Raw genomic sequence first — 16,035 nt, 5'->3', positions numbered from 1 at the left:
CAGCTAAATGTTCTCTATCTCTGTGTAAACAAATGACACCTTTCCTAACTGTAAAGGTGATGTTTTGATGTAACATTTGTGATGAAGTTTCCCCAGTCTCTATTATGGCTAGGTTGTCGTTATAAAGCTCCTGAGTACTCTTTGTGTTTAATACTGAACTCTCGATATTACTTAAAGGACCCATATAAAGCTTTTTTGTTTTTTTGTTTTATATGCTCTTCAGTGTTTTTCAGGTGTCTTGTGAGTGTTTAGGCACATCTATGTGCAAAAAGTCAAAGTCTGTGAAATGCGGCTTCCCCTACATCCTCCTGTTAGCAGTAGCAATAGCCGCATGAAACGCTCGGATCCCTCGCCCCCCTTGTTGAAAATGGTTTTGTGACATCACAAAAAGGCACAATATGGGACCTTTAAATAAATGAGACCATGACAAAGTAGATATGCTTTTCCAGTGTAATTTTATAACCGCTGTAACCACTGCCACAAGTAAAGTGAGATTATTAAAGGGGAAAAACACCATGAAAGTTACTTATGGTCGACCAACTAATCTTTCCATCTACATTGAATATTTAATTCATAACATCCCATGATTATCTTTACATAAAAAAAGGATGTTAGTGAAAATGACTATACCTTTACCAGTATCTTTACACCAACACGTCTCTTATTTCATAAGTCATCCGGTCATAACAAAGTCCTACTTGAGACTAACATTGAACTAAGTCACTAATATAGGAGACTTTTTCAAATGATTGAAAAAATATTGTGAAGCTTTGTTTTCTAGGGGATGAAACGTCCACAAGCTTCTAAGTCAAACCATTTGTACAGTTATTGTTATCACATTTCGAACCAGAACACCACTGCCAAAGAATAGGACAATTGATCTAATATATAAACTTTTCTTTCATCAATAAGTAGCATATTTTCTCAATATCTTCCCCGTCATTTGATGCCGAAGTTTTATCTCTGATTTAGCTGAAAACGCTCTTTCTTCTTCTGCTATGTGCTTCAGAACAGTGAAATGATTCCTTAAGAATCCAACCTATTTCAGAACATAGAAAGATGTCATTCACACTACCAGAATGAGTGAGGATTAAAATTATTTAAAAAAAAACACGACTTGTTGGTTATGATGTAGCACTTTTTATTGACAGATGACAGGTAATACAGTCTGTCTTGTGAAAACTTGTCTCCTTCCTGAGCTGTGAAGACAAATTAAACACAAAGTGAGCAGAGATGAGTGGTGGAGTGCAGATTTGCTTCTATTTTCATCATTACCCATAACACCTCTGTTCTCCTCCTGAGTGGAGCTCCTTGTGTCGGAGTTCTGGCTTTGTTTTGTAGTCAGAGCGTCGCTTTTCTTCTTGTTTTCTTTTTTCTGTTTTTGTCGTGTGTCTTCCTTCTGCTTTTTCTTCTTCTGTGTTCTTGATCTATGAGGTGTTGTGAGTTGTTTTGTCTGGTTAATTACCTACACCCCAGTTGGGAGGTGAGTGTTTGACAATTGTCATGAATGCATTTGGGTGTGTGCATGTGTGTGTGTGTGTGTGTATGTGTGTGTGTGTGTGAGAGAGAGACAGATCACTTGGGGAAGGTGGTGTAATCCGGATTGGATTGCAAGACCTTGCTTATGTGACAGCGTGTAGACATGACTGCTCTGCTGTTGTTCAGGTAGTAGTCGAGTCTGCTTTCACTCTCTCTTCTTTCTGTCTCTCTTACGTACAAACACGCTGATGCTAACACGCACACACAGTGAGGAGTCTCCCATTGTACTCTGTCTCTTGCTGTCTCTTTGAGCAGAGGAACTATTTCTTTGATCACATCGGCAACACTGATTAAAAGGAATGATGCCTGTCATGAAGGCAGATATATTCATAAGACTATAGAGGGGACAACATGACGACTCTCTCTCTCTCTCTCTCTCTCTCTCTCTCTCTCTCTCCCTCTCAGTTTTTCTCGTACTCTTTTTTCCCTTTTTTCAATTTTTTGTCAAGATAATTCTTCAATCATTGGTGTTGCAGCTCACTGGTTCTCATTGTTGTGTATGTGAACAGGTGTGTATCTTTGTGTGTAGTATGTGTTTGTAACTGCATGTTAAGCGGCGTGCCACATCAGGTAGTTTTGAACAGGACAGCAGAACCTGTCTCCTTCTTTCCCTTCATCTCTCTTTAACAAGTTCATTTATTCATGAGCCTCGACACACACACACTCACACACACACACACACACACACTCACACACACACACACACACTCACACACACACATACTTACTCACTCACACTCACACACACCTTAGTTTGGTGGCAGGAGGATAGACTGTTGGCAGATGAAAGCGAGAGTTCCTGAGCTGTTGTGTTAAATAGTCTGTCAGCATGTCGCATAAACACACACACACACACACACACACACACACACACACACACACACACACACTTTCACACACATTCACACAAACTACCACATACACTTGTTTTAAAAATAGTGAGAGAAAAACGAGCTGCTTTGTTTTGTTCAGATTTATGGATGGTAATCATTAAATCATAAAAGGTAGAAAATAATGAGCATCAATGATTCATCAACTGCATGTTAATTGGTTCTTGAATATTCAAAACAAAACAAGGCCATGAATATTCAGATGTTTAAAATAAGGATTAGAGCACGCAAATGAAGAAAAGCTCTTCTAATGAGAGGAAAAAGAAATGTGTTTGAGAGGAGGAGGAGGAGAAGAAGAAGAAAAAGAAAAGAGGATCAGGAGAGGAGGGGAGACAAAATGAGCAAAAATGAATAGCAGGAGGGGATGAGGTGCGGCGAGGAAACGAGATAAAGAGGGCAAGGGAAAGAGACGATGAGGGGGGAAAGGGAAAACAGCGGAGAGTCAGGGGGGTCTTTTGTGCTCCCACCATGATGGATGAAGGTGTTGACTAAAAGAGCTAAATTAGAAGCTTTTTCCTGCAACTCTGTTGAAATATTATTAACACGCGGCAACTTTAGTGAAACATACGATTCAGCTGCACGTGTAATGACCTTGGCTATTGATTTGGGACTAGAGGGAGCGCTTGTGTTTTTGTATTAAGAGAGAGAGAGAGAGAGTATGTGTATGTGTGTGTGAGAGTGCGTGTGTGTGTGTGTGTCTGTGTGTGTAGGGGGGCGTGGGCATGTTTACTGCATGCTCTGTTGCAATGCAGGTCCATGTTACACTCTGTCATTAAAACATTAACTCCTCACATGCCATAATACACACCCTTTCCTACACACACATACACACACACATTTAATAGCTTTAATTAGCTGGGCATGTGTCCGGCCTTGTAATTAGCTAATAACAGCAACATGGATGTGGTTAATTAGTGGTAGGAGGTACTTGTGAATGAGAAAACCAATGACACCATTACTGGGCCTGCTGTATGAAAAACACAGAAAAAAAGCTTGCATAAAAAAAACATTTTTTTTTTGTTCTGAGAAAAAAAATGTTTTCCCTTCAGCACGAACTACACATGTTAATAAAAAAAAATAATAATAAAGTTGTTGATCTGGAGATTTATATCCACCTGCTAATGATGTCTTCTTGCTTTCCCCCCTTTTTTTATATTCCTTTCTGTTCTCCTGCCGCTGCTGTGATATCCACAAAGGTAAGAAAAGAAGTCTTTAAAGGAACATTACATCACTTCAGCCTAATCTCTCATTAACCATGAAAAGGAGCAGATTATCTAAAGGGCTTGTCATCTTTCTTCTCTTCATCCTCCTCTCTCCTCCTCCTCATCCTCCACTTAATTGGTGCCCCATCAACCCGTTAATCAAATTACTTCTGAACCAAAATTGACAGTTTTCATTAATTATAAAGGATTATTCTAATTGCAATTCAAATTTATTCATTTACAACAGACGGCGCTCAGTAATATTTCAGTGAATTAGCATATTAAATGGAGTGCTTCTTACATTAGTTATGGTAATTCATGCATATTTCCTTATTTGGCCTGGGTGAGCCATATGTGTGCCACGCGGCGGGCAGTTTATGTGAGTGTGTGTGTGTGTGTGTGTTTGTGTGCGTCTTCTTGTGCACAGGTGAGGAACCTTGACAGCGTTTAATTTGTTTGACAAACGTAGCAGGAGTTAAATCCTGGAACCTGCCCCATGGATCTCCCTCACCTTCTCCTCTTTTCCTCACCTCATTTTCTTTTCCCTCCCTCTGACTCATTAACTCTTCACGTTAAGGTCATAAATTAACCTTTAGGTGGCAATCCTCCAAAAGTGGAACTCTTAGCGTGAGGCGTTTCTAACTGCTTGATGTTTCCAGGGAAGAAAGATCAGGAGGCAAGCTGAGAGGATTTGTAAATGTTTAAGGAAAAACCCGAGAGAGCAGGATGTTGTGGATAAATAAGATACCTCTTTGAATCAGAATAGATACAGTGTTTTGAGCATTTTCTACCAATGAATACAGATGAATACTGCATCTTAAATAAACACCACATTTTAAACTTTATATTGTGTCAGTCTAATCCAAAGATGTCAGGTAAAGGGCTTTGTCACCCCATAATGTTTTCCTACCCTTCACCATAAAATACCCAACTATGCGATCTCCAACCAGCATTACCTAATGCGTGACTATGAGAAGCCAAAAAAGACTTTAATAGACAACCTGGTCTGAGAGTGCACGTCTTGTTGTGCTTAATTGTTGTTGTTGTTTAAATCAGTACTTATACTGCACACGTGTAGTGTATGTAGTTTTGGTATTGAAGGTCACTTATTACAGTGCTGGGATGAGACAGGATGTTGTCAGCGGCCTCCATTGATAAACATGAGGCAGAACTTTTACAGTTCTACAACTTTTTAACCCGAGCAACATGAGGTTAGTTATCATTGCATGACCACAAGTTATCAGTGTAAGAAAAATGTAAACACACGCAAACCAAACAAGTGGTAATAAATTGGAGTGAATGACTTATGTACACGTAAAAGGCCTTTAAATGCTTTCACCAATCAGCATCATCACAACTGAGAAGCACCTGTGATCTCAGTGGGTGCGAAGCTGTGTGTGTGTGTGTGTGTGTGTGTGTGTGTGTGTGTGTGTGTGTGTGTGTGTGTGTGTGTGTGTGTGTGTGTGTGTGTGTGTGTGTGTGTGTGTGTGTGTGTGTGTGTGTGTCAGAGTGACTGACTGATGGAGAGAGGAGGAGACAGGAGAAGAGAGAAGGAAGAGGTCCCTGTCAATATCACTTCCTTCACCACTGCCTTTCCTCTCTTCTCTTTCTTTTCTCCTCTCCATTCAGCCATGAATTATTAGTAAGACCAATGACAAAGGTACACACACAAGTACACACATACACAACACTACATACATAGAAAGACCCACGAGTTCAGTTTATCTGCCACTGCAGGTCACTGGCTTCATGCCTTGATACTTAGGAATCACCAAGTTTGTGTCATATTTTCAAGGACAGTTGAGGCTAAAGGTGTGTGTGTGTGTGTGTGTGTGTGTGTGCATTCGTGTGTACAGTATGTATGTGTGTGTATGTTTGCAGTGGTGATAAACTGTGCTTGTGTGTGTACAGTATCTGTGTATGTGTGTGTGTGAGAGAGAGAGAGAGAGAGAGAGAGAGAGAGCAACGAGAAGTGAAAGGCGAGAGAGTTTGAGCTTAGATCGATTTGTAGTAAGATGTGTATTCTTGTGTGTGTGCGCGTGTGTGTGCGCAAACATGTTTGGCCCAGAGCTAGTGATCTTTTAGCTGTTCACCCTTCACTTTCACCCCCCCCCTCCTCTTTGCCTCTCCCCTCTCTCCTCTGTCTGTCCCTCCTTCCACCTCCTCTCTCTCCTTTTTTTCTCCCCCTCCTCCACCAAAATCAATCTCTCTCATCTATAATTCAACAGTTTGCCTTCAGCCTTTAAAATACACACCACAGTAACCTCCTCCCTCCCTTGAAGTCTGTCTCATCCCACATCTTTTCCCTCCTCTCCTCACTCTCTTCTCCCCTGTCTCTCCCCCAGTGAGTGAGACCTCGGACAATATTTGTGTTGAAGGTAATCATGTTTTATTATTATCGAATGATTGCCTCAAATTGGCATCACAGTGCAGTCCTGGTTAATCTTATGTCAAGGATCAAAACGTGTAACAATATGAGTAATGCTGACAGTGAATATATGGGTTCAGCATTAAGCCACTCACTTTAGAACAATGAACAATTTTTGTATCCGTTTACATTTTGCAAGAATTCTAGACAGCCTAAAAACACAAAACTAAAAGACCTAAAATAACTCAGGGCTTAATGTTTTTTTATAGAATTAAAAAACGAACTTATAATGAATTCATAGTTTTGGCCATCATTATTATCCCTGAAAATAGCATTATTATCAGCATGTTTACTGCTGATATGTAATAGAGCAGCAACATCACCAGTAAGATATCTGATGATTCAGCAAAAACAGTTCCAATGCCAGATTAGTGGGAAAACAAAAATGATGAATGATTTGATTACTTGGTATAATTATCCATGACAGTTTTTTTTTTCAACATTTCTACAACCTGTCTATATTGTTTTTGATCGCTAAGATCAAAACAGCCCCAGTTGTAAAAGGTGGTAGTGATAAGTATGGTATTTATTGACTTTATTATCATTGACTTTTAAACTAAATATACATAGGCGATAAATATCAGACTCCATAGGGTGTCCTTCATCAGAAAAATACATTTGGGATAATATTTTAAATAAATGCTGCTCTTCAATGTTTAATCCCTGTTCATTAGTGTGTTAGCATTTTCACATAAAATAATATTATTAACCCATAATCGAAGAACTTTGTCTGTATTGCTAATTTTCGCACACATCCAGTGGCAACATGTCTCCCATAATATTGACTGCGTGTCACTCTGTGCTCCCTGTCACATACTGATGACATCAGTGTCACCACTACATGTAAGCATGATGTAATGGCTCTATAACAGGTCCACAGCAGAGCTGAACATGTACACTCTGCAGGTTATTAACACTCATTTAATCTCAGGTCTGGCAGGTAGAACAAGCCAGCATAGACATCATACAGGCTGGCTATCACTGCCGCGGCCCGCTCTGTCATTTAAATATGCACAGATGACAACAATGACAGCATTAATAGTAATGATAGCAATATGAAGCTAAGCCCTCATCATCATCATCATTAGCATATCTCCTGGGAGATGAGCTGTGATTGACAGCTAGCTGGGTGTTTTTTTTTGGGGCTGCAGCTCAGCTATCAATTACCTCTGCGCATATCAACCATCATTATGTAAAATAACTCGGCTCAGCTCGGCTCAATTCTCTTAAGTCTTGTTCCTTCGCATAACTCTCTTTCTCTCTCCCATGCATCCCCTCCCTTCCTCCCTCCCTACTCCGCTGCCTTTTTTCTTTCTTTTGCACTCCATTTCACTCCCCGACCACTCGCCCCCTCCCTTTTCTTGCACTTTCTCCCATATGCGTCTCGATTCTAATTCTCTCAACTCCTCTTCTGCGCTCTAGTATTCCTCTTACCTTTAGTTTTACTCATCCCTGGTGCTAGGTGTGTGCATGTGGACGTCTTCCCAGGTCTGTATAAGTTCAAAAGTAGTTTCATACAATTTTAGTTCTGGTGAGTCTCAAGCACAGGCAAAGACAGGTACAAACGACTGAGTAAAAATACAGTCTGGAGATACAAATGGAAACACCCATCAATCAATTTTTGCATCTCAGTATAAATATTGTTTCAGAATTTTCCCTTTGAGGTATTTTTGTACTTAGTTCATACAATAATTGCTACCACGCTAAGTTTGTAAAGCTGAAATGGTAAATCATAAAGTCGACAGCAAGTCATGTAGGAGTTATATGAGGCAAGTTTATGCTAAGATGCTTTCATTGACTGGTTACATCGAATGAACCCTGGTTGGTCGCTTCATTCAAAGAGTAACACTTTTAATAAAATGTAATTCATATGGGCGGGGAGGTAAAGAATACAGATCAGGCACACGTTTACTGAAAGGAACATGTCAATTTATTATTGTTTGTGACATAAATTCTAATAAAATATTTTTGCCCCCTCCCTTTTCTTGCACTTTTGTTGCTTCAATCTCTGTGCTCTTTAACAAGACACGTACAAAGAAATAAAAAGCGTCTCCCCCTGCGGAAGCAATAGATTATCACATTATTATTCTGATAACAGCCACACAGAGGGCATGATAGTATTTCCTACTCTTGTTTTTCCTCCTCTATGACTTCTCATAGAGCTCTGCTATCTGCTGTCATCACATTAAACAATAACAAGCACTTAGTGTAAACAGGAAACCGGAAGCTGATCTCTGACTGATCAACAGACAGAGCGGAAACTCACACTCCACACATGAGCCAGATTAGCTTTTTGCATTGATGGATTTTAGGGGAAAGCTTGTGTGGTTTGGCTGTGGTTAATACTATCATTGCTCTAATCTATATTTATTAACAGTGTCTTATATGATATCTTATATCTGGTCTCATATTTACACATTGTTTTGAAACAAGCGTCCTCTCTGAGCTGCATTGTGTTCTTTTGTAAAGCTTGCAAACACCACCTGATCGGTGGCAGTCCTGGTAGGGCTCACAGGCATTAGTGAGGAGTTTCACACACTGAATAAAAGATAGTGGAAAATCATCACTCTGTCAGAAAACCGTGCCAAGAAAGTTGGCAGGCAGGTGAAATGAGACATCTAAAGAAAGCAGGGAGACAGAGGAGGCAGGAGCAGCAAAAACACTGATCTGTTGTTCAGTTTGTCTGCACTAACTGACTGCAATTTCTCTACCTGTCAGCAAACACTCACCAGAACACTGAGTTTGCGTGATTCAATGTATGTGTGTTTGCGTGTGTGTGTGTGTGTTGATTTTCTTTTTTTCTCCTCCAAGGCAGCATCGTTATTCTTGGCTCGGTAGAATAGTGAGTATTTGGTATTTGGGGAATGAAAACGGACACAGACATTCTGTCTTAGACACTTTTTCACACACACACCCACAAAGCTGGAATTCCCCCGGATGTCACCCTTGCCCTGTTGGCATTGTAACTGTTTAAATGACAGGAGAGCAGTCATGACTAAACTCCTGGAATCCTCTTTCTTTATTCTGTCCTCCTTCACGCGTACTCTTTCCACTGTTTCTCCATCCACTCCCTCTCTCGGTCTGTCCTGTCTCTCTCTTCAGGTCTGTGTTAGTCCTATATATTAAATATTAATGTCAGTTGTACTCTGAGCCATAATTGCCATCTCAGCCTCTGAATAATGGATGTTACTGTGCCATTCACTACTACACCATAGCTAACGGGCAAAAAAAAACAGCATCCAACTGTGGTGTTTCAATGTTATTTTGGTTTAGCGGCTAAACAACATTAGCATCCCAGTAGGGTTGATCATATTATCTGGCTAACTGACATGCGGGGGAAAAAATGCATTCGGCTATATGGTTGTCGACACCAAGTTGTTCTAGCATGGTGTTATAAGAAGACTTAATACATTTTATGATTAGCAAAAAAAAAATGGTATGACACTTTGTTAAACTTCTTTTCTGTTGTATTGAATGGTTAGCTTTAGCTGACCATACACAGCATTTAACAAGGTTAGCAGCCAACAGGTGAAGCTGAATCAGCACCTAAAGAGAATTATTAAGTGAAAGGAGGTAGAAGTAGAGTAAGTAATAGAATATTTTCATCAGGTGACCCAAAAATCAATGTCACATTTGCTCTTTGTCTAATGGAAATGTAAGAGGACAGTGTTTGCTAATTATCTTATTAATAAGGTCATTAATGTGTACCATAGATGTCGATTTGTCTGAATGAGAGTTTACGAGTGTAATTAACATTGAAGAAGGCCCCTTTAAAGTACCAAGATGTAACTTTGACACATACAGTAGTGTTTCAAATAGATACTAGTACTGTCCAAATCCAAAACATTGAAGAGAGCTTGCTCCCGCCCACCCCCAGAATTGATGGGTTGCCATGACCTGGACACAGAAGCTTCAGTGCTCTGTATTGATCTTGAACCCTTTCCGTGTTCTAACCGCTCTCCATTTTCCATAAGCATCGCCAATATTGCTTGGAAAAATGAGAAGGCTTTTATGCTCAGGTAGAATAACTTATATCTGAACTAATTAGCTAACCCACTTCCATCGCTACAACACCTGTTGCAAATACTGCAAAAAAGATGTATACTTGACTCTGGGACTAATGAAGCTTCTTGTTGAATACCCTGACCTTTTCTGAAAATATTGAAAAGGGGTTTTTTTTTAGGCCCAAAGTATTCACCTTTACATTCTTATATTATAATGATAGTCCTATACTTCATTTTCTATTCTCTGCTACTTCCATCTCTATCCAGATGGTGTGTGTGTTTGTGTGTGTGTGTGTGTGTGTGTGTGTGTGTGTGTGTGTGTGTGTGTGTGTGTGCGTGTGTGCCTGTGTGTGTGTGCGTGTCTGCCTTTATGTAGGCGTTTGTGTTTGTGTGTTGCCTTGTGCCACTGTGTATTAACATGGAGGACTGGTGTGGGGTCAGCTCTCTCAGCGTGGTACTCACAGTGTAGCAAAGGTCAACAGCTCTGTTATCACTTGAACATGATCGGGCCTCGCAGAGAGAGAGAGGAGAGAGAGAGAGGGAGAGTGCGCCCCTCCCCCACACTCATTCAGACTCTTATAATTGCTCGCTTTAATTGGAGGCCTCTTAACTGCCAGCGACTGGACCAGCCAATCAATTCACACAAGGTGTGTGTGTGTCTGTGTGTGTGTGTATTTCTTAGAGTGTGTTGCTACAGGGCCTTTTTCACAGCAGTGTTGATTAGGCCAGATGGGGTCAAGTGAAGGGGGAAGAGGAAGGCAGACATACTGCATTAAAATGTAGAATATATTCTTTTTGCAATCAATGAGAGAAAACACTCGCGCCGGAAATAGATGGAGCAGTAAAAAAATAACGAGTGATAATATCAGATCGCTTAAAGATATCGCCTGAGACACATTGCCTACTTCTTCATGCGCAAGAACTATAAAGTGCTGCAGGGATTTGCAGTCAGCAATTCAGCACATGATCTGTGATCCCTCTCGTTCTACATTGTTTGCCCTTGAAAACATTATTAATAATTCTCTGTTTCATTTCTTTTACTTTTTAACAATCTTTAATATCTAGTTTGGACATACATCTGAACAAAAAACAGGAAACATTTAGTTGGAGAAGCATGTACTGTATATTCATACACTGTGTGTGTGACAGACTTTGATCACTGTCAATGCAGAATTAATGTTTTGAACGGTACCCTGTACTGTCTGTGTTCTAATTGTTTCAGTTTTTAAAATTATTATTATTATTATTATTATTATTATTTAAACCAGGGAAGATGCACATCAAGAGTTTAAGCATCAATGTAAATAATTCTGTATATAGTTCACAAGCTAGTTTTGTCTACATCAAGTCTTTTTGCAGGTCTTTACAGATGATGTGTTTTAACAAGTGCAGCTGAGAGGTGTCTGCAATCTGAAGTGGGCATCAAAAGTTTGTGGTAGTATAGTGAGTTGTGAATGGAAATAATATGTGCACGTAAAAGGGTTAGAAGACAAACAAGAGCAACACTGTTGGTGGGGGGCCTTGTGTTGGAAACAACATTTTAGACTGCGTTAGAACAGGCTGTCGTGTGTGTGTCCATTTAATTCTGCACATTTTCTTTTGTTGGGACATTCATTTTCTTTGCAGACCTAAGTGAATTCATCATAAAGTTCATTGTTGCCTCTCTGTTGTGTCGCCTTTTAAATAAAAAATAATAACAAAACATCAGTTTGATGTCTTTAAGTATTAACACAAGGTGTGCTTACTGATAACAGAAATTGTGAATTCAGATGTGGGACACATACTTAAGCTGGCCCTGCAGAGCTTCTTGCCCCGGTTGGGCCACCCCAATGAAAAATCATGCCTCCCGAGACACACCTTTGCTTATCTAGCCACCTTAATCAGCTAAAACAATAAACCACTTCAAAATCAAATCTGATTTTCTAAAAGACTTTATTTGTAGTGTGTCTAAAATTCTGCACACTTCTTCCACATCTGCTTTATTCATTTTATATTTGAGGCAGCAAAAGAGTGTGTGAGCCCACAAATGCTTCCTTTACACAGAGATGTAGAGCGGCGGGTCAGCTGAGGTGGTTGTGTTAACGCTATGCTAGTGTTGTGAAAAGGAATAGACAGTGGGAGGTCAGGTGGGGTCACCGTGGCTGTCCTCCGCTGTGATAGGCTGTCACCCTGGGGTGAGGGGTCAGGATAATTAGGCATGCAGAATCCCAGCACCGGTGTTCTAACGAAGCCTGAGCTCGTTAACGCACAGTTTTACACTCAGACCTGCCAGTGCGCTGCACACCGACACACACACACACACACACACACTCACATGCAGAGAACATGTTTGCACACACGTACACACAAGTGCACACACACCTCTGCTTTGTTCTGGTGGTCCAGCACAGGGGCTGTCATCTCTTAAGCAGAGGAGCACCAGGCTCTGCCACAGGGGATCAGAGAGTATGCTTGTGAAAAGTTAAAATGATTTAAATAACCAGTTAAGTTTCTGTAATAAGATAAATACAGAGAGAGGACACTATGAAACTATGAAACAGTGTGCTTAACTACACGCTGCAGAAACACTTTATTTTCCACAGAAAAGATTCAGACGAGGGATACAGTGAAGAAAGATTTAGAGAAATGGGAAGAGTTGGTTTTTTTTCCAACACATCTTACACATGTTCAGTACCAATTTAACAAAGACAAAAGAGGTAGCGCGTTGTCCACAACACAACCCAGAACTTTGCTGCATCCCATGGTGCTTCTCAGGGGCTTTGTACTTAGTGGCGCTGTTGAATCGAATTTCAAGTGTGTTCAGATGATCTGTGTTATTCAGCCCAATAAAAAAAAAAAATCGAACAGACCAAACAGTGTGCAGCTAAAGGAGAAATAAAAATGTTGAAAAGGCTCAAATTATTATTCTCTCCGCAGTGGAGAGAATAATAATTTGCAAGTGAGGTTGTGTTGTCTTTTTGGCTGTAACACACAAAGATGAAACAAAAAAACCAAACATATATCTAAACAGTAAAATGTATTTGTGTGTGTGTGTCTGCATGATTCTGCCAAGCTGGCCAGCTGGCTTACACCAAAACACAAGCTGGATGTGTTTGTTTGCACTTGACAGCCATCTGTGTGTTTGATTTATTTTGCAATATAGATTCATGACATATGGTCCCGTTTCAAACACCCAATGTCATAATAGTTCCCCTTTCATTATTTCACATTAGGTTAAGCCTTGAAAAACACCCCAACAATGAAGATTTAGGAATCCGCTGTTGAATGTGTTGAAAGTTGTCTGAACCTCATTTGGTGTTTTCATCCACTGTGAGAGCAGTTGAGTAGGCCTTCATGTGCTTTTAACTTCAGTAATCACTGAGGATGAAGGTCAAGTTAAATAAAGGTACGGACAAGCAAGAGGCTGAAGACTAAAAAGAACGTTGACGTTTGGATTTATAAGAGTATAAAACTTAAAGTCAAAAGAAATATCCTCTCAAACTGCCATAAACTCACAATCACATTTTTGTTCTTGTATGTGGATCCAGAGCTTTAATGTTGCTTTTAAAGCAGTCTTAATTATGTGACTTAAATACAAACAAAATTGACCACGTAATTACGAGGAAATACCATGAAGAAATCAACTTTCAAACAGATCGAAAAATGAATTTCTCTGTATTTGGTAGTCTTTGTGTTAGAGCCTGGATTGTTTGACTGTTTCACCTCAAATTCTACCTGCATTTCTGTCTACAGATTCTTCCTCAAGTTTTTCCTCAAGTGCAACCAGAACTGCTTAAAAAATGCAGGAAACCCCCGAGACATGAGGAGATTTCAGGTAAATACGCTGCACTTTGATTTCTGTACCTTCTATGCCTCATGCATTGCATGTCCTCCGCTCGGTCTACTTTTTCAATGGCCTTCGGTGGACATACTGCAACACAAAAAACAACTGGTAATCGCTATTGTAACAAGTATACACAGGAATGTGCATGTTTCTGCGTGAGTAAATAAGCTATCAGCGCCTTTACAGGAAACATAAGATCCTGACCCTTACCAGTCAGAATGTAAATATACACACAATGCAAGGGATATGAAGAGGGGAGTGAAGGAGAGAGAGAGAGAGAGAGAGAGAGAGAGAGAGAGTGAGAGAGAGAGAGAGAGAGAGAGAGAGAGAGAGAGAGACAAAAGAAAGAAATATGGAAACAAAAAGACAATAAATAAATAAAGGAAAAGGAAAAGACAAGCGGTATGTGGGGTTGTGAAAAAGATTTAAGGCAGTGAAGTCTTTATTGCTTCCTTATCTTTGTGGGTCCAACACAATCAGGAAGGCACCACTTTAGTCTGAGTGGAGATACTGGTTTCCAAGTTGATACTGATAGATTTATTACAAAGGCACAAGTGTGTGTGTTGGATATGTATTTGTGTATTCCTCCTGGTTTCATCTTATATTAATAATTGTGTGTGTGTGTCCGTGCATTTGGGCGTGCGTGCGTGCGTGCGTGTGTGTGGGTGTGTGTGTAAGTTCGTGTGTGATAAAGGACAGAGAGAGTCATACAGTAGCACGTGTGTGTGACAGTATCTGTGCCTCTAATTGTGCAGCTCTATTGTAGTGGAACCAGAGAAGACAGCTCTGTTTCCCTGGGAGATAATTAAGGGCCGGACCCATCAGGAACTATTGAACGGAGGAGGATAGACACCACACACACAAACACATACACACACGCTTACACACTGTGTGTCACAGTAACGTAGTGTGATGGTAATAGCAGTGATAAGGGGTTACATTTAAAAAGCTTTAACAGTTTCACGCTTTTAACTCTTCCTTACTGTCTGAAGACCCCCAACTTTGTAATTTATTATTTCTGCTCCCTCTGTCTCCCTCTCTTTCCTTCTTTCTCTCTCTATCTCTCCATGTCTTCATCTTTTTCTTTTCTATTTTCATACCATCACATTCTCGTTGGTCCTCCCTACTTCCTGCTTCCCTCCAGGTGGTGGTATCGACTACAGTGAGCGTGGAGGGACACGTCCTGTCAGTCTCCGACAACATGTTCGTCCACAACAACTCCAAACATGGCCGACGGGCCCGCAGACTCGACCCTGTGGAAGGAACGCAGTCTTACCTAGAACATGGTAAAAACAAGAGTGTGTATGCAATAGTGTGTGTGTGGGTGGGTGTGGGTGTGTGTGTGTGTGTGTGCATGAATCTGTGTGAGTGTAAGCAGCATGGCCACCAGATGGTTGATGGTTTAATCCTATCAGGTGATTCCTGCCCCTCCATCTGGCTAATCCAACCCACTACACACACACACACACACACACACACACACACACACACACACACACACACACACACACACACACACACACACACACACACACACACACACACACACGCACACTGTAATGCTTGGTGTGTTGTGTGTGAATCTAATGTCATTATGATTCTTCTTTGCTAACGCACCCAGACTATGGGATGTTGTTGTAATTCAGAGGACTGCTGATAATCAGACACACTTTGAGGATAGCTTTGGGTGTGGGGACGTGGGATTAGATATCAGCTCATACACACAAAACTCACACAATGCTAAAGTGACATAAAGCTGACTTTATCCCTTCTGTGTTCAGAATTAGGAAACTCAATGAACCTTCTGTTTGTGTTTTTATCAGTTTCATGTCATTACTTTAAAACAAGATAATCTACCCTGGTCTCATATCAGTCTCAAGAAACTGTAAAAGAATAGTGCTGAGTCTGTCATTATATTCATGTGTGACATTACACTACAATAATTAAAAGAATGAGCAAACATCAACACGTTTTCTCATCTTCAAGACGTTAGCTCATCAGTGTGGCAGTGTTTTTTATCTGCAGTATTTATTCCTAATGCTTGGGAAAGATAGAACAGAGGTTCATTTACAAGATTTCAAAGCATCGAACTGCCTTCAAAGGTCCATTGAAATACAGACAGATTAGGTTGTTTTTTTGTTTTTTGATT

At 40.3% G+C, this 16,035-nt stretch overlaps 1 protein-coding gene across 1 annotated transcript in view; it reads left to right on the top strand.

The window, feature by feature from the left end:
• The window catches only part of LOC306831673 (transcription factor COE1-like), an 81,204-nt gene that overhangs the window by 42,319 nt on the left and 22,850 nt on the right, over positions 1–16,035 (top strand). The window contains exons 8-9 of the mRNA XM_079355876.1: positions 13,796–13,877; positions 15,031–15,172. Of these exons, the coding sequence (XP_079212002.1) occupies positions 13,796–13,877; positions 15,031–15,172 (224 nt within the window). The remainder of the gene's footprint in view (positions 1–13,795; positions 13,878–15,030; positions 15,173–16,035) is intronic.

This window comes from Symphodus melops (assembly GCF_947650265.1).
Source record: "Symphodus melops genome assembly, chromosome: 11".
Lineage (NCBI taxonomy): Eukaryota > Metazoa > Chordata > Actinopteri > Labriformes > Labridae > Symphodus > Symphodus melops.
Note: the sequence above shows the minus strand (reverse complement) of the source record. Positions and strands in the feature narration are given on the sequence as shown.